We start from the raw sequence: 25247 nt of genomic DNA, 5'->3' as shown, positions 1-25247 counted from the left end.
AAATCACAATTCCAGAAATTCCACAATTCTATGAAATGAAAAATTTCTCATATTGAATTCACTACCCGCTGACAAATTTCATATATTTGTAGGATTTTCTCTTAAATTATTACTTTTTCATTAAAACCGATTGAAAGAATAGCAACTTGCTTTTCGCAATAACTTTACAGTTCTTGCGAATTTTAATTTTGAAAGTTTTAAAAATTATTTTTGAAATTAATTTTAGTCAAAAATTATTTATTTGCTGCATTTTAACTACAACTCACTTTGTTCTAGCTACAAAAGCTTTGTTTTAGCTACAAAATTTTTGAGGTTTGAAGCTAGGGTCCATACCGGCCATTATTTAAATTAAATTTCAGAAGAATATTTTTTTTAGTAACAATTTATTTAAGTAACAAAGTAATTTTCATTTCAAAATAAATTTTTTGGATTACTTCACATTCATAAATGTAGCATACGATTTTATGACATTTGCAGCTCATGCTGGCTTTTATAATGCAATTACATATGTATGTTGTTATAAGATCTAAAATTTAAGTTAAATTAAAACTTATAAGTTATTTTGGCTAACTTAAATTAAATTTTTGTTGTTATTATTTCATAGCTATATACAGAATAAATCATTGAACTTAAGGTAAAGAACAATATTGTGGTTAAGATGGGGCAATTTAAAATTTTTCTGGACTTTGTTGTTTCTGGTGCATACAAAAAAGTTTGAAGTTTTACTAATTAAATTTCGTAAATTTCATTAATAAAATAGTATACAAAATTATATTAAAAATTATTATTTAAACAATATTTTAAGAATATTCAAAATAAATTGTATGCGTAAGTAAAATATACATGCATACTACGTTTAGTAGATCGGTAAAGTAAGTTATAAAATATAATGTTTCCAATTCTGTAATCCTGTATAAATTTTTGTTGTTTCTGGTGTTCTTAAAAAACAATAATTTTTTTCTTACATTTAATAATACCGCAAAATGCAAAAAAAAATTGAAGTTAAAGCGTATATTTAAATCTTTAAAAATTTTGCAAATTTACAAAATTTATAAATTTATTCCAGAAATATTTTTTTTTTAATATTTTTAGATTAAATTTCATTTTTACAGTGCATATGCATATGTACATACATACATACGAGTATATAAAAATGTAAGATTTATATTTTTCTTTTCTTTTTTTTATGTAGAAAAATTTTGACTTCTGTCTGTACACCAATATTCACTAAATAAGTAGCGAAGAAGATTATTTATGATAAAATTAAGAAATTTTATATTGAATATATCGATTTTAAGTACATACATATATACATACATATAACTATACACATGTGTATGCACATATAAAGTACAAATTGAATTGATCGTATAACAAGAAATGAATTGGAAATATTTTTACATCGTATTTTTATATATATACACACATACGTACTTATATAATGTACATAAAATATATGTATCTAGATTTTTTTTATATATTTGGTTTATTTGAAATCATTAAATCAATCGGGGGGAAATAATTATATTGCGTTTTATATTAAAATTTAACTTCATTATTCCATACTATATATGTATGTATTCCAAAATAAGTACATAATGTTGTTACATATATGTAATAATATACATGCACATACTATATATACACAAACTATAATATTTGAATAAAATTTTTTTTTAAAGCGATCTGTCTTTTAAATTTTTAAATTTTTTTTTTTGTTATAAAGGCAGTATAACAATTATATGTTTATGTAATAATAACAGTAACAACGCACAGTATAGTAAATTTTATGGTGTAACAGTGTGGAAAAAACATTTAAATTTGATATTCAACTTACATATTTGACCTTTATGATATAATCTGACTTAACATTGAATTATACTGTATACATTATGTATATGTATATTTGTATAGCATTTATATGACATATGCTATACCAATAAAATATAGTACATTTCCGATAATTATATTAATAAATTGTTATTTAAAAATGTTATTTAAAAACAGTTAAATATATTTGTATATAATGTGCATATATTCAAAGTACATACAATATAAGTATAACGTTAGCATATTGCATAATTTAATTTTTGTTATTTCATTTAAATGATGTATGTATGTGTGTATTGAAATTTATCGTTTGCAAAGATATTTTCACTTTTATCATAACATTTATTTTTATTTGGCCATTGTATTTAATAAATGGTTACACTCCGTTTAAGGAATTCATATGTAAAATAATTTTTTTAAAAATTTTTTTTTAAGGTATCTGCGGCTGGTATACATAATGACTTACTTTATATTTTTAACAAATTTAACTTACATTTTATTCAGTTATTATATTACGATGATTACTATGTACAAAAGAGTGAATTTTTGTATACAATTAAATGCATACATGGTATGTTTGTATGTAAGTAAATCATGCATATATTTTTAATTAAAAAAGAAAAAAAAAAATTATGATTCATTAAAATTTATTGATTCGTAACATTTTTAAATTATATTGAAATTTGCATTTTAATTTTTATTGTTATACTTTTCTGTTTCTTTTTCTTTTTAAGGAGTGGATAATGATCAAAAGATGTAAAGGTACTACTATTAAATTATTTTGCAAGATATATGTATAGAAATAAGTAAATCAAATTAAAATATGTATAAGTATATATATGAATGTGTATTTGGTTCTGTTTGGCAAAAAATGGATGATTAAGGAAATAAAAGAGTATAATTAAAGTAAGAATGTGCTAAAATTTTTCGTTATAATATTGAATATTCAGAAAATCTTAGTGCAAATTATAAACTTAGGGATCACTCTTCTGTAAATTAAATGTTGACTTGATTTCTTCAACAAACCAACAACTTTAGATGTAAAAAACAAAAATTTTTTCAAACAACTGTCGAAGAGATGGAAAACGCAATCAATAAATCAGTGACCCATTGCTTTCTAGGCGGACAACCTATAATGCATGAATAAATTATCGAGGATTTGTTCCTTATATCGCATAGGTATGTAGGTATTAGTTTTTGGTGGGAGAACAGTGGTCCATCAGATCTTTTATGATTACGGAAAACGTTAAAGTGTGTTTTTGCTTTTTAAGGCACTTTTTCGGGTCGTGTTGTTTTCGTTTAAACAGAATCAACTTCAAAATTTAGATTCAAAAAACATAGTTCTAGACTCCCGTCAAATGAGATAATCTTCTGTCTCCGTTCTGCTTTATACCTCTGGGAATAGTGCGTTATCTTTTTGGGTTATAATATTAAACTGGCATAATAGAACGTTCGTCTAGAAACTTGACTTTAACTAGTTTAAATTACTCAAATTAAGTATTTAAAGATCTGATTTTAAGTTATCGATTTTATATTATGGTATGTCTCTATAATTACCCTTTAAACAATGAAAAACTCACCGGTTGTTCTTAAAATATTTTACTTAAAATACATTCCTTTATTATACTCGTATTGTACCATTAAAAATTTAGAAAATTTTTTAAAAATAAAAATTCAAGAAAATTAAAATTTAATAAATTGTTTCCGAAATTTTAAAAAATTTATTCTGACTTTAACCACTTAAATGGCCATATAAAATGAAATATAAAAATAAAAAAGAAAAAATGAACTTGAATTGCTAAAATTCCTTCTTCCCCAAAAACAAAGAAAAACAAATTTATTACCATATCTTTCTTGCTTTTCACATACATTGTAAACACATACATAATCAAATATTCAAGTCTCTTTAATTTCTTCGGTACATGTTGCACTATATTTTCTATACAAAATGAATATCAGCCTTAATGTATGTCACTATGTTCCCATATATGTACTGTTATACTCATACATTATGTATTACAATTTGGTTTTTATTTATATTTTTTTAATTTTTTTATCGTTATCATAAATTCATTAAAAAAACTCATTACACAAAAAAAGAAAAAAAAAAAGAAGAAAAAAAATAATGAAAACGGAGGAAACTTATTTCGAGGGAGGAAAATTTATTGGAATCATTCATCTAATGAAAAATATGTTATAGCACAAACTACATAAGAAAAAAACATACAAACGAACATTTTTGTTTTTTTTTTTTTATTAGCTCACATCAAGAGAATTATTATAATGCCATATAACTTGATTATAAGTGCTTATATGGATATTCAAAAGAAGTCACTAAAAACCTATAGAAGAAAGGGTCTTGCAAAAAAGTGTTTTTTTTTATAAAATTATCAAACTATTAAAATTTGAAGTGGGTATACAATTTGTTTTGAAATATTAAGGAGAATAGTAGCTGATAATGATTAAAATATATTTTGGAAAGGCTTGGTTAATAAAATAACTTTTGTGTACCACAGGTATAATATTATAATGCTGAATAATGATCTAAAAGTAAAGCTTGAAATTTGAATACACAGTGAATTGTAAAACCAAGAAAGAATATTTCTCCATAACAGTCACATTCTAAATTGTGTTCGAATTTCAATGACAATCATGTAAGTAACAACGAGAAAAAAACAAAAGTGCCTATGGGTCGAAGTGAAAAGTTTATAATAGTTATTCATTATTTCTCCTAGTCTGTCCATATTTCTATAATTGGCACCAATTATGAACCTGGTAAAGAATTTTTTTAAGAAATTGAAGGATAGTAGTTTCAAATGCCAGTCATTTCATCTACATCACTTCAGCCAAGCATCGACTTGGTTCAATAGATATAAACATTCTGTCTAGCAGATGTAAGCAAAACAGGATGGATGTTCCACGTTATTTATGGTTTGTTCGTGATTTTTAGTATAATCAACAACTTCTGTAAATTATTGTGGTTTAATTCAAGGTTTCATTCCTATAATAATCGGGATATTTGTAAAACAATATAATTTGTGAAATGAAATGAGTAACCCTATGCTATTAATTTAACATGTACATGTATGTATGTATGTGAAGGTGTACTAAGCAGCTGAATTTCTTTATAAAAAGGTACACATACATAGAAACACAAATATGTATATTTATATATAAATACATAATATATTAAAACTGACAATTCAAATAATCTTTCAAATTTTCCAAAACGAATTCTTTTTTAGCTCTTAGGCATAGGTTTTATTGGAATTTTATGATTTGAAAACACTTCACTTTCAGCTTTTCTTATTTTTTAACATTATATATACTTACTTATATATTTTCTTTTGATTTGAAAATGTTATTTTTTTTTTGTGTTGTCTGTCGCTCTTGAATAACGAGAACTCCCACATTGTCATGATGTGAAAAATTATGTTGATTATGTTGTCATCACATATGTATTATACAACACTAGCTTCCATTCTTATTAGAGAGTCTATTTAATATATGTAGCTTTTCTTTTTTTTTTGGGTAAAACATATTGTATACATAAATATGTAGGGTTTTTGTATTGTACATATATGCGCATATAGAGTTGTAGACTTATCCACTTATAATGTTGTTATACATGTTTACAAATTTTCTTGATTTTTAATGATTCTGTTATTTTTTTATTCTTATTATTTAATACAATATAATTGTTAGAGGGATTTTGTCATATAAATACAAACAAACAACATTTTAATAATCTGGGAGTATTTTCGGAAATTCGATCTTCTTAATTTTTTATATTTTTATAAATTTTTTTTTTTCTTTTTTTTTGGGGAATCATAACTTGTTCTCTTATTTCTTGTTGGTTTTGATTAGTGATAGTTGAGGTGTTGTTGGGGAAATATTATGAAAATAAAAATTAAAATGTTATCTTTTATTTTATTTTATTATATAGTATAATATGAAAGTCTCATATTCCGGAGAAAGTTTTACAATGTTCTTTATATGAAAAATATTTTGATAAATTGCCTTTCGTTATAATAATTTTATTATAATATAAAAAGAAGCGACATGAATCTGATAATTTGTAATGTCAAATAAATTAAAATTAATTTGAGATTTGTCAATTAGTCAACTGATCCTTAAAAAGAAAAAATATTAAAAATATTTTATCAGTTCTTTTAGATTTTCTTATAACACCGTGTTGGTGATTTCTTTTATACTGAAAATTTAATATATATAATTAAAAATAAAACTCATAATATTTTATAATTCTTATAAGATTTCTACTATATTAAAAAATTGATAATAAATTGTAATTCTATATAATATATAAAATATAAAATTGTATTTTATATTTAAGTTTTTACATAAAAGGTTAAAATATCCGATGCCCTTAAAAAAAGTCACAATTTACATAAAAATTCAATTTTTTTAAATATCGGCGAGAATTTAACATCGGACAATGAGAATTTATTTAAGTGCAAAATTATCGGTAAATCTATACATACTTCATTAAACAACTGGAATATTTGGTATTGCTGAATGAAATTCATGTAAGATATTCATTTTAATATAGAATATACAGAGAGAGCATAAGCTCAACTAATAAAACTATAGTATACTAGAATATATTGGGCACAGTTAAGACACTTCCTTCAAAATTTTCTTAATTGTAAATTTAGGATTTTAAAATTTATTGTAAATTTATTGGTATTATTTAATTCTAATACAGTTTGTTTCGATTTTTCAATTTTTCAGTTTTGAATTAGTTCATGATTCAGTTGAATAACATTGGCCCAAAATTTAGACATACAGAACGACTTATATATATAAAGTTATGAATAAATCTTCAGATTCTGTTAAAAGTGAAGTTTCCTCAAACTTACTATCACTATTATCCTTCAAAATAAAATATTTCTTCGACTGTTTAATTATATTTAGTTCTGTATATTGTAGCAATGCTTTTCTCGAGCTTACTTGGTTATATACTTAAACTAAATTGATTCCTGAATTCAACTTAAATATAAATTTTTTGAAAAATCACATACTTTAATAATATTTCTGAGAACAACGGGTATAAAAAATTTCGATATCAAAAATGCAACTTTATTTTATTACTATATTCAGTTATGATTCAGCTTATAAGTGTAAATTGCTGAATTATTTTGTGACACAGTATTAATTTAATATGCTAATGTTAAGGATTATGTAGTCATTAAATATTGTTTTAGCGTTTTTCATAAACAAATCTCTGATTTTAATATTAAATTTGTAAACTTAATATTTTATAAAATTTAAATAATTTCAAAAACATTCTCATTTAAAATTCAATTACACTTGGTATAGTGATTAGGATCACTATGAGCAATAAAGATTATTTATTATTTTAATATAATTATTTGTCCTTTTATAAGAATCCTTTTCATATTTTCTTATATATTTGTCATTAATAAAATATTTTTAACTTACTGTATAAAATATTTTTAAAATTTGTTATTGAATTTTATTAAAACCGCATATCAGTTTTTTCGTCTTATTTCTTTTCCAATAATTGAAAGAAAAATAATTTTTATAAAGACAATTTTTTTGGTGTTGACATTTTTAAAGTAATTCAGAACCAACAGGAAACCAAACCAACCATATTTTTTCACTTCTATAGAGATTCATAAAGAATTTTTCATTGTGCCAGCCATCAAAATGATTAATGATGCTATCCATAAATGAGCCGGTTTTATATTCATACCTATTCAATAATTTTTTTTTTTTTTATTTTCGAGAAAAATATTTTGCGGTCATTTAATTTATTAGAAAAATAACTATAGTAAAATAGGAATTCAATGAAAATGGTTATTATTATTTTTTTTTTTGTAAGAAGACGTTTTAAATGAAATGTCATCTTTAAAAATAAAATTTACTGAATTATTTTTTTCCACATCAATGCAATTGTCCTTTTCCTTTCTTTTTTTATATTTTATATCCTTTATTTTAACTTGGGTTTCTGGTTTTGACTATATGAAAGAATTTTTGTTTTTCGTTTTTTTTTTTCATTTTATAAGACTATTTGCTGTATATACTATTTAGAAATGTGATGAGTCATACGTTGATGTGTCTATAAGTTAGTAGGTGTGTATGCGAATAGTAGCATAGATATTTGGCACAATAACATAATTGCAAAATTATTCTTACTTACAGTTGATCCAAATAGTTATAAGATATTTTTTTTTTAAATTCGGTCGTTTAATTTAATATTATTAGCTGGCTTACTATGAATGGAGAATTCTTCAATAATTTTAACGATTTTGATAAAAAATCAAATATGAATCTGATGTGATATATACGCGAATATGTTTGAAGTACAGAAGAGAATTGTTGTGTTGATAATTGTGTTTGTAATTTATATTTAATGCCATTTTATAAAAGAAAAAATTAACTAGTACCTTTAACTGTAATGTAGAAACAAAATTTTCCGCTGGTTAACAAAAATTTTAATAAACGTTTGAAGAACAGAACCATGTTCCCTTTCCTTTAATGAGTAACTAATCAATTCCAGATCTTTTAATTTGTTCATTAATTCAAAATTTTGATTAATATTACTTATCTTTCATATAAATTAATTATTAACCCTTATCGACTATTTAATTTTTTAACGCAAAAAAACAAGGGGAATTCAGTGTATACTCCATTAGAAGACAAAGAGAAGTATACGCGAAAACAAAATAATGGTTTTGGTTAAGTATATGAAAATTTTACATAGTATAGTAAGAGTGTTAAATAATAAACCCGGATCATTTTCCAAAACAATTTTGAAAGCAAAAACGCAGATTTTTACACTATGTGTGTTAAAATTACTATATTAAGTGTACAGATCTCAAATATGTAATTTTTCCGTTAGGAGGTTTAACTCCCATTTGAATCAGTTAAGTGTTAAATATTTAGACGTTATGTTGTTTAATCTTTTTTTGTTTTACTTCTTTGTTTGGAAAATCTATGTATACTCGTATATGTATTTCTCTAAATTCATAAAACCCAAATTTCAAAGATAAGACTTTTTAAACTTTCAAAGATAAGAATTGTGGTAACTTATTTTAATATTACTTTTAAAGTATTGTAATTGGAACATTTGAGTGATTCTTTTTGCTAATTAGTTTGTTTTTTGGTGGTCTACGAGAAACGTTTATAATTGAAAGACAGTGGTTTTAAGATAATATTGTGGTAAACGATAATAAAATAAATATTTTAATTGTTTTAATTTATGTTTTTACAATATTTTCTATTTACCTCAATTAAAAATTGTTAATTTTTAATAAATTCTCATTACTATGTTCGTTTCGAATCCATTCAAAAATTAAGGATGCATAATGTAGATTCAGAGACATGTAAAATATATGTATATATACAAAATATTATTAATTACCTTGTTAGAGATTCATAAAATTTATTTCTTTATATATACATACATATAAAACATTTTTCTCTTTGTTTTTATTAATGTACCGTGACGTAATTTTTTAATCTTCTTGTTTCAACATTAAAAATGCTGGTAGGGCTTCCTTTTATATATAAAATAAATTCATTATCATCCTTACCAACAAATTGTATTATCATTTTTAATGAATGCATTTTTATACATATTTACATGTAATACATATATGTGCATATGTACGTACACTGGTATAGGGTTAAAAGATCAAAATCTTATTTAGATTATGCCGCTTTAAATTGAAAACAGTTGAAAATTTTTTAATCAAAATAATTTAAGAAAAAAAAATGTAAATAAATTTCAGTTTAAAATTTTTAGATTTATTATGTACTGATTAATGAATTGTTTAAAAAATTTGAATAAAATTAAAAATTTGTATTTGAATTGGGCAGCAGGAACCTACACAGAACTTACATTTATATTGTTGATTTGATTACATATATTATTGGTTTAAATAAATAAAATTTACGTGATTTGGTAGTCAATTTTCTATGCTTCACTACTTAAATTTCTATGAAAAGAACTTGATAAATTGAACTGGTTTTCAAACTAAAATTTGTACTTAAAATGTAATATTTTGATTTCGAAAATCAAAAATAATTTTTTGACATTTAGATATCAATTGACATTTTAATAAATAATCAGCATGAGTTATGTTTATAGCAGACTGCATGTTATATAAAATTTCTATATGAGTTGATTTGAATATAAGATATTCAAATACGATATAATAAGTACGATATATTAAATACAATAATATGAACTTAAAAAGGAGAGGTTCCTTTACAAGATTGCCATCTTAGTAAAAAGTACTAAGCTTTGTCTAAAACTAGCGTGTTTTCACCAAATATTACATTTGAGTTTTTTGACAAGTTATATTGATTTCAATTTGAAGTTGTCAAAAAATATTAAGAGAGCAATATTGTTCTATAATTTTAAAGTTATAAATTGAAAAATATAAATTTGAATAAAAAAAAAATTTACAAACCGCTTCGTCTTCAAAGATCAGTTTCACTTTCAATAATAAATTATTGTTTTTAATTTGGTTATTAAAATAAAAATCTGCTCAATAAATTTTACATTTAAAAATGAAGGTTAATTTTTTTAGATTAATTTTTTTTTCTTTTTGTTTTATTTGTTTGCTTTTTTTTTAAATAAAAAGAATAACTTGCGGGCATCAATAATTTTCGTGTTATACTTTATTTCACTTTTTAATTTCTGTTGTAGTTTTTATTAATAATTTGATCATTTATCCCGAAAACAAGATATAAATCTTCACTTTCAACGCTCAGCCTTTGTACGAACAATGTTATTAAGTATTTTCATATACGTATATATGTATATGTACTCTGTGTTGTATAGCGTGCATCTAATTATGTACTTATATTTATGTATGTATATTGATATGCATAACGCATATAATGTTCCAAAACGATCAATCATTTTTTTTTTTATTTTGGATGCATAACAAACAAGAAATGAAAATATTGTAAGTATCTCTTGTCTATATAGTTGAAAGAAAAAAAATCAACAATAAATTATTCCAGATTTTTCATAAAAATTTTCTTTTTTTTTCTTTCTGTTATTTTGATTTTGTTTTTTTGCTTAAAAATATCAACTCAGTCTAACTCTAACGTGATTATTCACAATAATAATAAAAATTTTGGTTCGAACGAACAGAAAATCAAAAAAAAAAACTCAAATACCGCACGAATTTAAAAAATAAAAATTATTATTTGCCTTTTGTATAATGAAATGAAACTGATTCTCTCTCTCAGTCAATAAATTAAAATTATTATTTTTCTTAACATCTAAATTTCAGTTTATAAAAATTAAAAAGTCAAAAAACCCAACAAAACAAAGAAAATATAAAAAGAGAAACTCTTCAGTGGAAATATGAATATATAAGCCAATAATGGTTTGACGTATTCAATTCTAAATGAGAAGATGAGAAAAAAAGTTAATAAGAATTTTCATCGCTTTTCAATTTAAGCTTACAAAAAAAAATATATTTTCAAACTGTTGCATTTCCAAGCAGTGTGATAAACACTTCTATTTGTTTTAACGGTAAGAGGTAGTAGTGTTCTATAGAGAAATATTTTAAAATTTTAATAATAAGGTTTTTATATTATACATAATTTAGTAATAAAGCATATGAGTTGCTTTCTTGAATTACGTAGCAATACAGATATTACTTGCAAGTCAGGCGAACATCGATATTTTATGCTACTACAATAGAAATTCATTATCTCTTAAATTCTTCTTCAACAATAGAAACCTATTCGGAAGTTGGTAAAGAGCGATTTTTTCTCATAATAATAATAATATAATCAACTCGAATTTTGAGCGATTCTTTCTGATAATAATATAAAAGATATGAAAACTTAGGACCTGATTACTAAAGACTAACGTCGACAATCAAATGCAAAGAGGCCAAAAAAAAATTCAAGGTTGGTCGAAATACTGCTTCGATTAATAAAACATTAAATTTGCTTCGAAAACATAAAAATTAAAAAGCCGGTTGGTCCGAAAAGTTTATATAACACCTAAGATAATTGTTGTATGATATTTAGATAATTTGCTACAATTTTTTGTATTTCTTATTCCTCAAATTTCATTAATTAACAACAAGGAATGACGATATTATTAAAAAATTCAATAATAGACCTTCTAAAAATTTACAGTTTGGGAACATTTATTTTAAATTGTAAGCATAATATTATTTGTATAACATTAAAGAATTTTATACAATGTTTTGCTATACCATAACATATTAGAATTTGTGTTGTTTTCATTTTTCTAGTAAATATACAAATCCGCGTGTTTAATGCATTTAATTTTAAAACCGCGCCATTAAATCACTCTTTGAGGTCGAGTCTCGTTTTTATTTTTTTTGCTTTTTCTTAGTATATATATGGTATACATGTATATATGTATACCTTCTATTTTGTATTTTTCTTTCTTGTTTTTTCAAATATTTCTTTTACTTATTTTTCTTGTAGTTCAATAATTTTGCTTTCTCACATCGTAATTGAGTTGTTTGGTGGTACTTCAGCAGCTTTTTCTTCAGTTTCATCATTGTCATCATCATCTTTTATTTATATACAATTGCGTATGTATAAATATATGTATATAATATTTTGTTGAGGCTATTGCTTTATTTTTTTATGCTTTTATATACCAACATCATTATCTCATTGTTTCTTTATCATTCGTGTTTTACGTTCAAATAGGTAATCTTGAATCAATATAACTAATGCTGCAGGTATGTACATACGTATATGTATGTATATGAGATGCATATTAAATTATATGTACTTATGTATATAATATATATACAAATATTTATATATGATTCAATTATAAAAGGTATTATAATAGTAGCTTTTGCATACAAACAATGAAGTAAAAAGAATTTTTTTTTTTTTTAATTTTACGTAACCAGAATATGAAAACCGCCAGATAAATCTTTAAATGCAATTTATTTCGTTCACTACTTTTGATAACTTAATCTTCCTAGCTATATGGCAGACTAGCTTGCTAGCTAGCTAACTTTATAAATTTTCGCTTAAAGGTTATAATATGTATGTTGAAGAAGAACCAAAAAAAAAAGAAAAGAAAAACAATAAACCAAAAGAAGAAACATAAAAATTTTGAAGGTAAATTGGCAAATTCTTGTATGTAGCAATCATGACCATTATGGTGGCCGCCTGATGATTTCGTTATTATTATTATACTTTTGATTATTATATTTGTTCTTCTTATTATTTTTTTATCCTTACGTACCTATATAAGTACTTTTAAAAATATTTTTGGTGAAGTTGCTATATTAACTGGCTGTAACAGTTGTGATATTTCTCCCTCATCTCAAACATTTTGGCGTAATTTTTTTTTCTTGTTTTGTTTTTATTATTGAAAATGAAACATTTTCGCGAGATATTCACTTGCATCACGCTTTCATGTTGTGTTTTATATTCTACGTACATAATTGTATACGTACACTATGTAGTAAGTGGGTATAGTATCTTTCGCGAAGAATCATCAAGAAAAGAAAAGTAGAAAAAAGAAAGATCAAATGCACAAAACAAAAGAAGAAGGACAAGAGAAGACCTCACACCATCATTTATCGTTCGTGATGGTTTCATTTTTGTTCGTTTTTTTTTTTTTGTATAGGTAATATAGAGATTTACACAGGTTAGTTGTATATAGCTTTAAAAAATTTAAGCGATATAGTGTACAAAATGAAAAAAACAGAAAAAAAAAAAAAATTATCTGATACTGAAGCATATAAAATTTTCATTATAAATTACTGCACCTAAATATTATTCAGTTTTTCATTTTTCCCAACTTTACGTAGATTTTTTGTTTTGTTTCTATTTTTCAAAATTTATAATTTGAAGGAACATTTTTATATGACAAAAAGTATCATAAAATGATCTACTTATATAAGTATAAGACATTACTCCAAATAGGGTGTTTTTTTTTCTGTTATACAGATAAACATCTTTGACCCGAATTCAGTTAAGACGAAATTATTCTTAACTAAAGTTGGCGGACAATTTTACATTCAACCCAGCCATACTTTTTATATATTTTCAAGGTATGAAATGAAAATTAAGAATGAAAAAATTTACAGAAAATCTAAAGGATTGTTGATAATTCAAACTTGTACTAAAATTTATAAATTAAATCTTAAAAGTTTTTTCACAAATTCTTACAAATCAGTAGAAATTGAATATTTTACTTTTTGATTTGTATAACATACTCGAGTAATTCTTCTATTATGCTCTTCTTCTAATTAATAATATTTTTGCAGTACACATACATAGTTATAAAGAAACTTAAAAATTCCTTTAGAACTTTAAGTACAACTGCCATTTTCGAACATGGTATTTTGGCACATTTTGCAGTTCAGACTTGTCGAACGTGCTTTATATTAAGACCTAAGTTGGAACTGAATTATCGAATATCTCCAAGGCATCCAAGAAAATCTATTTTTAATTCTAAAGTTTAATGCTCAAGGTTTAAAATGTTAACAATTTATTTGTTCAATTCTAATTGCAATTCTCATGTGCAAGAAATTCTGCATAAAATTATAAAAATTTTTTTTAAAGTGCAAATTAAAAATGTGCTTTGCCCAATAACTTAATTGTATTGTAAGGTCTGGTTCATAAAGTTATTTTTGCTCAAATAATAAAATTTTAATTTTTTTTTTTTTTTGCAAAAATAAGCACCCTATTTTTATTTAAAGAAAAAATTAATATTGTAATATTATTTCAGTTATGCATTTTCTTATGTAATTGAAGAAGAATTATTATATGTTTATATGTATGTGTAAATGAATGATGAATTTAAAATAATATAGTTGTATATCTACATACTAAGGTACATATATACGTAGAAACATTTTTATGTATATGTACATATAATTTACATGCATAAAATATACACCTATTTTCCAAGTTTCTATCAATATGTTTTAGGTTTTTTAATGAAAATTTTTGCGTGATTATTTTTCATTGATTTTTTTTATACAAAATGTATGTATGTAGAGTTTTCTGAATTCTTTTAAGTCTTAAGTGGTGGCCAGAATTGAGTTTATATAGTTAAGTATATATTTTTAAAGTAAAATTCAAAATTATATACAACAATCTTTTGTACAATTTTATTCAAAACAGATTAAAAAAAAAACTGAAATAGGAAATTGTAGCGAATAAGTTGTTCCAGATGGTGGCTTGTGACGTCGTAGCCTCGATGAAACAAGAAACTTTTATCTTATCACTTTTGGTCAAAATGATCTTGAAAGACTATAATTACCTGTGTTACCAGATTGAAGGTAAGAAAAAAATTATATATATTTGACGCAATGAAACTGGGGCATGACTATCTACGATATCATGTACTAGCCCCATGCTCCTTCTAGGAGTGAAAAAGGAAAAAAAATATACATTTTAGTGGCAGTCATTTTCGAAAAAGAACCTTTATTTTACAAAATGAATATTAATTTTTTTTCAGAAACTTTCATCGAAACCGTCTAGAGCGATTATGTTCTATGACATATGACTTTACATGCCTTTAATTTGATCTTCTGTTGACTTGGGAACTGTTAATTTTTTGTTTTAGCACTGATAAGCTTTGAAAAATTTGTTACCTCTAAAGATCCTTATGGATATTATGGTCATAAGCAGTAGAACAAAAACTTCTTGTCTCATCATAGGCTATGTCATCGCAAAACATGAAGCTACTTATCTGGAACCACCTATACATTACAAAAGCCCTAAAATAAATAGAAAAGAAATTAATAGAAAAAATCAGGAAAAAATATGATAAGAATTAATGTTTGAGTGGCATGCCTAAATAATATCATAAATTCGATATCTGGACTTATTGGTGATTTTCAGTAAATTGTTGTAAAATGTAAACAATATTAAGTATGTAATTAAATTTCAAAAATTACCTTTTTCTTTTTAGTTAATTAGATGAATTTGAAATTAGTATGTTCACATTGTTTCTCAATACTTAAAATTTTCGAATTTTTAAAGGCAATATATGTTTGTATTTTGTGGTAAATGTCAAATTTTTCATATTTACTATATTATGTACATATGTACATAGGTATCGAATTCATAGAAATTATTTAAAAATTTATTTTGAATTTTTTTTTTCATTAGACATTTTATAATTTATTAATCAAACAATTTCTAAATTTTAATGAAATCTTTACTAATAATTTCAATTCTAAATAAAATTCATAATAAATATTTTGAAAAATTTTTAATTTAAAATTAGCAGCTGCACATAATAGAAGAGCGTAACCTTATACAGGTACTAAAAAATAGCAGTTTAACCAGTAAGAATTAGATGAATATTATGTTTTGCTTATAATAATGGATGATTCTTGAAGTTTTTTCGTTGCCGTTTTGCTTTTTCAATATAATTTCATGTGAGTATGCATTTGGTTGTAGACGATAACGTTTCAATTGTTAAATTTGAAACAAGTTCTTCATAAATTTTGTACAGAATATTTCTAAATATAAGTTCAGTATATTTTTCTAAAGTTATAATCCATGCCAAATCTATGAAAACCAAAAGAGGAGAATTTATTTACCAATGAAATAAGAGACACGCATAATCTCGACAGAGTCAAATGGCACAATTTCAATTATCCGAAATGACAGGCTTAAAATTAATGCAATTAATTGTTCATACCGAACAAAATTTAAAATTTTGTTTTTTTTTAAACATTCTTAATGTGAGGGCATTGTTACAATGCAGATTTTATATATGGCGTAATAGAGAAGCAAACTGTGTTGATTTGATATTAGTAATGATATAAAATTACGCGTGCAAGTGCATCCAAAATAGAAACATGAAAAACCAAATGACTATAGAATAAATCAATATTGCAGGAATATGAAACAATATTGCAGGAAAAATTTAAGTTATCAATATCAATTTAGATATACTGAGGATGGTAGTTTATTCATAAATGATAGTTAACATTTATTGTTATATAACATAAACAATAGTTAAATGAATATTTCACAAAGTAATGGAATGTAACATTTTTATTTAAACATGACTTTTTACTCGCTTACTTTTTTTCTTTTATTTTTTCCAATTTTTTCGCATTTTCATATTATTTATGTATAGTATTTTTTTTAGAATGTGTTTTTGAATAAAACATGAGCCTTTCTGAAATCCTTAATGGTTTATTTAAAAAAAAAAAGGCTTTTACTTTTATATAATGCTTAATAAAGGTGTATAAAATATTTATTTATTCGAGATATTTTTCTGAATATTTTCACATACACACACATACAAATTGTATCTTATGCATTTCCCTTATATTTAAACGAAAACCAGTAAAAAAAATATTATTTATGATTAAAATGTTGCGATTTTTTGAGTCAAAAAAAAAAACAAAAATTCAGAATTTATCAATTTTTTTTTTAAGAGAAAGAAAAAAAATTTTTTCGATGACCTTTATGAACTTCCGTATAATTTAAATAAAAAAATTTAAAATTGATTTTACGTTGTTATTATTGAGAAATTTTTAATTTTCTTTTTGTTGATTAATGCCATTCTTATTTTAAATTGTTTTCTTATAATGGGTGTCTTAAAATTTTTTTAAATTTGAAATCATTTTAGTTTCATAATTTCACATAATATAAACATAAAATATCAGTTCGACTTTCAATATTGTTTGGTGAAGTATTAAAAGAGGCTATTAATGTGGTGCAGTTTTCTAGATTTTGTGAATTTTAAAGTGCTGTACCTAAATGTATGTAGTACGCTGTAAAACTGTTATCAAAATTTATAGTGCTACAAACACTTTATATGAATTCTTCCCAATTTGCTGCGCGACAACGAAGTTAAAATTTGAATTTCCATTTCCAATTCCAAGCGGAAGGTGATAGAACTAAAAATTGGCGGGGCCTTGTCCTTTTAGATACAGAACTCAAATTGCGATTATATCGAAATTTTTAAGTTTTTGTTAATTTTATTTGAATAATTAAATGCCATTTACAATACAATTTGGAACATCGAAAAATAAATCTGGTTAGTTATTGTTCATGTATTGCAAAATGCTCTAAAAAAGAGAAAGAATGAGAGACGGTTTGGACATTTACTGTCATTTGTATTTTTAGAGCAGTAATTTATTTGATATTTTGTGAAAATGTGTAACGGAAGAAATAGGAGGGGGGTACGGAAGAAATTGACTCTGTTCCATTAAAGGGAAACACATTAGAAGTTAATATAAGCATATGTAACAAGTCACTAGCTTTTATTGGCTCTTAGTTTTGATGATGCAACCACATTGTGTTCTTAGCTAATACTTTTTAAAACTAAAACAAGTTAGATAGCGTTATGGGATCCGTCCCATATGGAACTTAATTGAGCTGATAGTGATAACCCCCAGAAAATTGAAGAATAGTGCATTATTGATGTGATATTTCCTAATCTCAACAATTCAATATTTTCTATTACAACGAAATTAATTTACTGCATGATCGAATTTTATTTTTTAAGATTGAAAAATATAAGATTTAAAAAATAATTCAATCTTTTAATTTTATAACAGAAAAATAATGAGAGCCTTTTAAAGAATTTCATTTTATAAAGTTAAAAAATTTCAAAATAATTTTTATTTAATTAAAAAAAAAAACCGAAGGAATTAAAATTATGAATTATTCTAAAATTCTTTTGTAATCATTCCATTTGGGGTAGGCATTTAAGTGGTTCAACATTAGTATGCATTTATAAATTTTAAGTTGAATATAATCAGAACATCATTAAGAGCCATACTATAAACAAAAAAATTCCACATATATTTTTATTTACGCATGTTCTTAATTTAAATGGTATAAAAAATCTAATATTTCGTTTACGTTACGTAAATAATGACGGAAATCAACTAAATATTTTTTATTGTTTTGTATGAAGTACACGTGCACCTACTGAGTATTCCTTTGATTAGCTTCATGTATATTTCCTACCTAACAAGTGCGCCATTCATGTTTATTATTTGCTTAACAAAGTCTGCAGTCCCAGGAGTCGCATAAGGTTGCACCTGGAAGGCGAAGGCACTTGCAGGTTCTTCGGGGAAATGGAGGAGACTTCGACCTTCTCGGTGAGTGTGCAGTGTCGATCTACAGCAGAAGGGAGCCTCTGATTCGATACGTCTTCGCAGAAAAAGAGCTGCAATCGGCCCCCACAAGATACTTGAATTTGTCGGAAGGATAGGACACTCGAATTTGTCGGAAACAATTGATCCACTTCTTGATCATGTCTAATCTAATCTAATTGTATTGTAGTTCTAGGGTAATGCAGTTCTAGTTAATAATCGTGCTCTTTTTGGCCACATATCCTATAGTTGAAATAGATGACATTAAAGTCATTATTTCCTTATTTTTGAATATATTTTTGAATTTTTAAAATTTTTTTTTTTTTAAATTCAATTTTAAAAATTTTCAAGTTTTACATGATATTGAGGAGTTTAAAAATTTTTAACATATGCCAATGATTTTACGGTTGCCAGAATTTTCAATGTAAAATTTTAAAATTCTATTGTTGACCTTCTTAAAAAGAATCTTTTTCTCTTCTACAATATAAAATCACAATGGGATCGTATCGTATGTATGAGCATGTACATTGATTGAACAACAACAAAAAAAAAAAAATAACTATAATAGTGGAATTTAACTTGAAAATAAATAAAAGAAAAGCAAAACTGAAAAAATAAACAAAAAATAAAATGAAACGCAAGAAGATTTTTGCAATTTAATGCGGTTGTAAAAACGACAGAATTTTTTTTTCTTTAAAGAAAAATATAAGATGCTAAAATATTTTGTGGCGAACCGAGAATTAATGAAGCATTACAATTGTAAAATATTTTTGATTCGGATCATTTCGAATTTCTTAGACCTTATAAAAACTTCAAAAATTGTTGCAGAAAATAATATTAAAGAAAAGAAAACAATGTTACCTTTCTTGCGTAATTTTCCCGGTTTTTGATTTTTTGTTAGCTCACGGTCTGATCAGTTCAAAAAATTTTGTAATGTGAGAGCTTTGATTTTTAAAAACGGTAATGATTTAATTTATTCTGTAATTTAATGATGTTTCAAATTTAATAATTTGTAGTAGCACATGTGTTCTGTAAATTTTTTGAAAATTTTTTTCGTACCTATTCGTAAAAACGCACCCGTGTCTTTTTTTTGACTGATCTAAATCTGCTTTTATGTAAAAATAAAGTGTATAGATGTATGCTTTTAATCATAGCGGAAACAAATTAGTTGCATTAACAAAAATTTTATCAAAGTTTATACAACAATACTTGACAGACGTCAAAACTAGTCATATAAGCAGATGACTTCTTTTTCTTATTAAAAGTTATGCTAAAATCTTAATGGCAATTATACCACTTCAAGTTTTGTTAAAAAAAAATTCGCCAGAAATGAAGCAAAAACTGCTCGACTATAAAAACACCTTCTTTGTTTTCATAATATGAGCGGGAAAATTTTTAATGTAAAGAAAAATTTCTAAAATATCTTTGACTCGGTATTTGATTATATTTTTGCGCTCTGTGTAATTACATACATCAATAACAAGAAATAGAAAAATAGAAATTCACATACCATTTAAGGATATTTTTTTTACTTGAAAAAGGATCTGTAACAAATCAGTTATATACACACATTTAACTACCTGATCTTAAAATTATAATCAAACCGAAAATATCTTTGGTTAAATTGAACACATACTCATATAGAAATGTAAAAATAGTTTTGGCCTAAATATTGTTGTTTTTAACACTTTGAAATGAGCGTAACAAATATGTATTTATAGGATATACAACAATTATTTTTAATTCTACTTGTTTATGTGCCTGTATGTGTTTATTGTGTCGAAATATAAAAATAGAAAATATTGTCGTTTTGTTTTTTGAGGCAACGCAATGTTGTGTGTATGGTTTTAAAAACAATTAAAAAGATTTTTTTTTTCTTGGGTGTTTTGCAATTTTTTATAATGTTTTTGTTTAAAATACTAAAATAATATTTGGAATTGGTAGGTGTGCATAAAAAATTATTTTAATTTTAACTGAGGTTAATAGTTTACCACCTATTAATATTCTTATAAAATTAGTAAGAATAAAAAAGTAAACAGTTTTCAGGTAGTTTGATTAGATGTAAAATTTTTGGTAGAATTTTTAATAACAAAAAAATTTCACTGTTACTTCATTGTTTTGTGTACCCGTAGCGCTAGTGTACATTTTATTTATGTGCACAGCTTGATACAATGTGCAGAATTTTCTTGTAAACATGATTTTTAACTTCTGTATGGTACCTATGACTAATATTCTTAGGTTATTTGTACTGAAATTTTCAAAAAACAAAAATTGCTGTTTTCAATTTTTTTTTTTTAAGTTAATAAGTCTGGCTTTCAATGACGAATACGAAAAATCTCTAAAGACAATAAAAGATAATGATATTTTCAAGTAGCAATCGTTGGTACGACTGTAGTTAGATTTACAGTTTACGATATAAAGTAGCGGTTCACCAAAGAACTGGTGAAAAGCCTATTATTTGTAATCAAAGATGCCTATATGTAGGCCATTTTAGAGAACGGTATATAAACGTTTAATAAACTTTAAAGAACGGTATAAGTTCAAACATAAAGAAGCTGTTCTTAATGTAAAGAAACATAAAGAAGCTTGAACTTACTGACTACCGTCAAATTTTTATAGTTATAAGGCGAGAAATGGTTGTTATAAGTCATTAGTTTTTTCAGAAATAAGGGCGTTAAATATTCTTCGTTTGAAGATATGGGCGATAGCCCAGACGGAACTGGCAATCTATGACATTGAGTATGACGACACTAATTTATTAATTTTATCAATTAATAATATTAAACTTTATTTTATAATACTTACAGAAATAAAATTTTTTGACCTATAGTTGTGAATTGATTTGATTTTAATATCAAATAAAACTTATTAATTTCAAAGATAAATTAAATGTTATTTTCTAATTTTAATAATTGAATTATTTAATTAATTTTGTATAAACTTGTATATATAAGTACACTTATATATTTGAAGAGTATATAGATTTATGTACATACATATATTATGAAATTATACAAATTATTATAACGGATGGAAATGATTGATTAATTTTAACACTATTTAAAAAGGGGGTTATTATAAGAAAATTCCATTATATAATCAATCAATTAACGTCACAAATATATTATGGAAATTAGTATAATAAACTCATTTAATAAAGATTTTCTAGTCAATCTTAAAATATGCATAACTAGTGTTGTGTGTATAGTTTAAGATATTTGCATAATATAGTGATATTTATATAATAATTATTGAAAATCAAATTATTTAATTGTATAAATATGTATAATAGAAATAATTAGTATAAAACAAAAAGAAATTATGCAAAAAAATTAGAAATTAAATAAAATTTTTCATTTGTTTTCAAAAAAGAAAAACATTTAGCTGAAAACGGTCAATTAAGGCAACGCATTCGATCGGGTTTGGAAGGAGGGTCATTTGCAAATAAGAATAGAATTTTAATTATTGTCGTTAATTTTAACTTAATGAGGTGCTGATTCCTTTCATGACCCTTTCATTAATTATTGTTTGCTTACAGATTTTATTTTTAATTAGTATAGTTGTATAGGTCTACTACATATTCTTTATGGAACTCGTTACTCATCTTACTAATACTTATTAGAAAAGGAAAATGAAAGGAAGAGGGTTAAAATTTTTTATTAAAATTATAATAAATATTAATGTAATGTTCTTAATTATGAATTTCAAATTATCGTATATAATTTGATTGATTATCTATCACTTTATTAAGGTTTCTCTCACAATATATAGGAAAATATGAATGTTCTGTAAATGATTTACAACACTAATTAGTTTGACTCTGAATCAGAGTATTTTAGAAATACGCAAATATTAGTCTATAGTGTGAATTTTGTCTAAATAGATGAAAAAGAATTCTGTATTAAATATTGAACACAATATTCTTAATTTTTTATAAGCGTGAATGCAAATCTAATAAATGCAATTAATTTGCAAATGCCGAACTGTTTAATTTAGACAAAAAATCAATGGATATATATCAGAATTCGACTGTGCTAAAGTCGACTGTTTCAACCTAACATTGGTAAACTGCAGAAATAATTAAACAAAAATGTATGTACCAGCTAGGGGCTATAAAGTTTATTGTTTTTGCAATAAATAAATGCGATACGAATGAAATAAAATTTTATTAAAATTTTTAAATAATAAAATATTTGAATTATTTTAATTGTGTACGTACATGCATACATTTATACGAGTATGCATAATTTATGGCAGTATTGCATGATTTCCTAAAAATATTTTTCGATTAAAACAAAAATGTGCTACAAAAATGTCATTCAAATTCTTTGAACTTTTCCGGTTTTGATCGCTTTTTACATAAAAAATATTTTACTTAAATTAGTAACTATTTTGTTAATGAAGTTTTTGTTATAATATAATTAATTAATTAATTTTTTTGACCATAATAATTGTCAAATTTTTAACAATCAAAAATATATGTATGTATGCATGTATACGCAGGTATACATGGGAGTCTCTCTCATATTGAATTCAAATGGCGAAGACTTACATAAAATTAAAATTAATCAAAAATAATTATTAATTTCTCAATTCATAATGAGCGAAAATAAAATTGTACGCACGACTATGTTGTTTGACCATAAAGAAAGAAGAAAAAAAAACCAGAAAAAATTTTAATAAAAGAAATTTTTAGCGTATAAAAAATTTAAACAATCGAATTGATTTTTTTTTGCTACCCATTAACGCTAATCGTTTAATATTGCGATTAATCAAATATTCTAGGCGCGTTTTATTTCTTAAGTATTGTAATTTTACTCGAGACTGTTTACACTATCGATGATATTGTATACGGAAATTCAATTGTAAAATAAGCAAAACAGAAAACCAAAAAGGCAAAATTTAAAATTTCTTTTAATTTTAGTTTTACTTCTCCAATTTATTTTTAATTTCATTTTGATGATATAAAAAGCCAGTCCATTCGTTCAATTAATCGTACTTTACCAATTGCATTTCTATTGAATAGACCTTTAAGGTTTTAAGAAAAACAATTTTTTAAAAAAACACAATTTAATTAAATTTTGGAAAAATGTTCAAATACGTAAGAGTGAATAAAAAATTAAAAAATTTAAAGGATTAATTTCAAAAACTTGTTCATTTTTTTTTTTTTGTAGTGTGCAACTATTTTATTATTAGCAGTTTGTGTAACAGCTAAACCATCTGGTATATTGGGACCATTATCATTTGCAGCAGGACCAATTGGATTACCGGCACCATTTGCATTACCAGCTGGTCCAGTTGCATTACCACCACCGATAGCATTATCACCACCACCAGTTGTTACAACAGGTTTCTCAGCTCATACACATCAAATACATCATGCTTTAGCAGTACCAGCACCAGCACCAGTTGCAATACCAGCTCCATTACCATTCGCAGTACCAGCTCCATTACCAGTACCAGTACATCATCATCATCATGCAGTATCATTTGCATCACCAATTCCATTACCAGCAGCATTACCAGCACCAGTAGCAATACCAGCACCAGTTACTAAAATAGCTACACCATTATCATATGGTGCACCATTACCATTATACAGTTCGTTTAGTGGACCACTTTTTGCCAAATATGCTGCTGCTCCAGCTAGATTTATTTTCTAAATTTTTATATAATGAATAGCTTATATGTATATTTTTTTTAAATTTTAAAAATACGTAGCATAATTATCTTTAGTATAATTAGAAGCTTTTAGTTGCATAGTTTAAAATATTTAGAACATTTACCAGTATATAGAATAATTGTGTTTTGTATAGAATCGAAAATAAGAAAAAATAAGAAAGAAATTCATTTCTTTTTTTTTTTTTTTGGTAGTGTAGTACTCGTACCATTTTTTTTAATTATAAAAGAAAAATTTGGATTATAAAAAAAATTTTGAATTTTATTAAAAATAATTTTTTTTTAACATCCAATCTCTAAAGTGGGACTGAGATTGATAGTATAAAATTCCCATTTTTCTCTTCTTCTGTTTTTTTGTTTTGTTAAAATTATCACCAAAAACTAATAAATTTCTTTTTAATTGAATTGGGGATAACAAGGATAATAAAAAAGGAGTAGTATAATATAGTGTGATTTCTGAAACTGAAATTTATTATGGTAATAAAATTTTTTTAGAGTGAACCGTAGGAGTTCGGTTAGTTTTCTTCTTCTTTGGTTTGATGGTTGAAATTTTTTGGTTTTTTAACTTAATTTCGATAACAATAAAAATGTCCCGTTGTCTACTTTTGAAATTCTTTAAATTTTTTATGTTAATTG

General features: G+C 24.5%; 1 protein-coding gene across 1 annotated transcript; it reads left to right on the top strand.

Annotated features, from left to right (window-relative positions):
* The first annotated feature begins 18914 nt into the window (after positions 1–18914).
* LOC129612959 (uncharacterized) lies at positions 18915–24595 on the top strand. The gene is made up of 2 exons (XM_055526822.1): positions 18915–18938; positions 24107–24595. The coding sequence occupies exons 1-2, from the start codon at positions 18915–18917 to the stop codon at positions 24593–24595; spliced, it is 513 nt and encodes a 170-aa protein (XP_055382797.1).
* Positions 24596–25247: the final 652 nt, after the last annotated feature.

The sequence above is a fragment of the Condylostylus longicornis genome, unplaced genomic scaffold, assembly GCF_029603195.1.
Source record: "Condylostylus longicornis isolate FDR11 unplaced genomic scaffold, ASM2960319v2 ptg000080l, whole genome shotgun sequence".
Classification (NCBI taxonomy): Eukaryota; Metazoa; Arthropoda; class Insecta; order Diptera; family Dolichopodidae; genus Condylostylus; species Condylostylus longicornis.
Note: the sequence above shows the minus strand (reverse complement) of the source record. Positions and strands in the feature narration are given on the sequence as shown.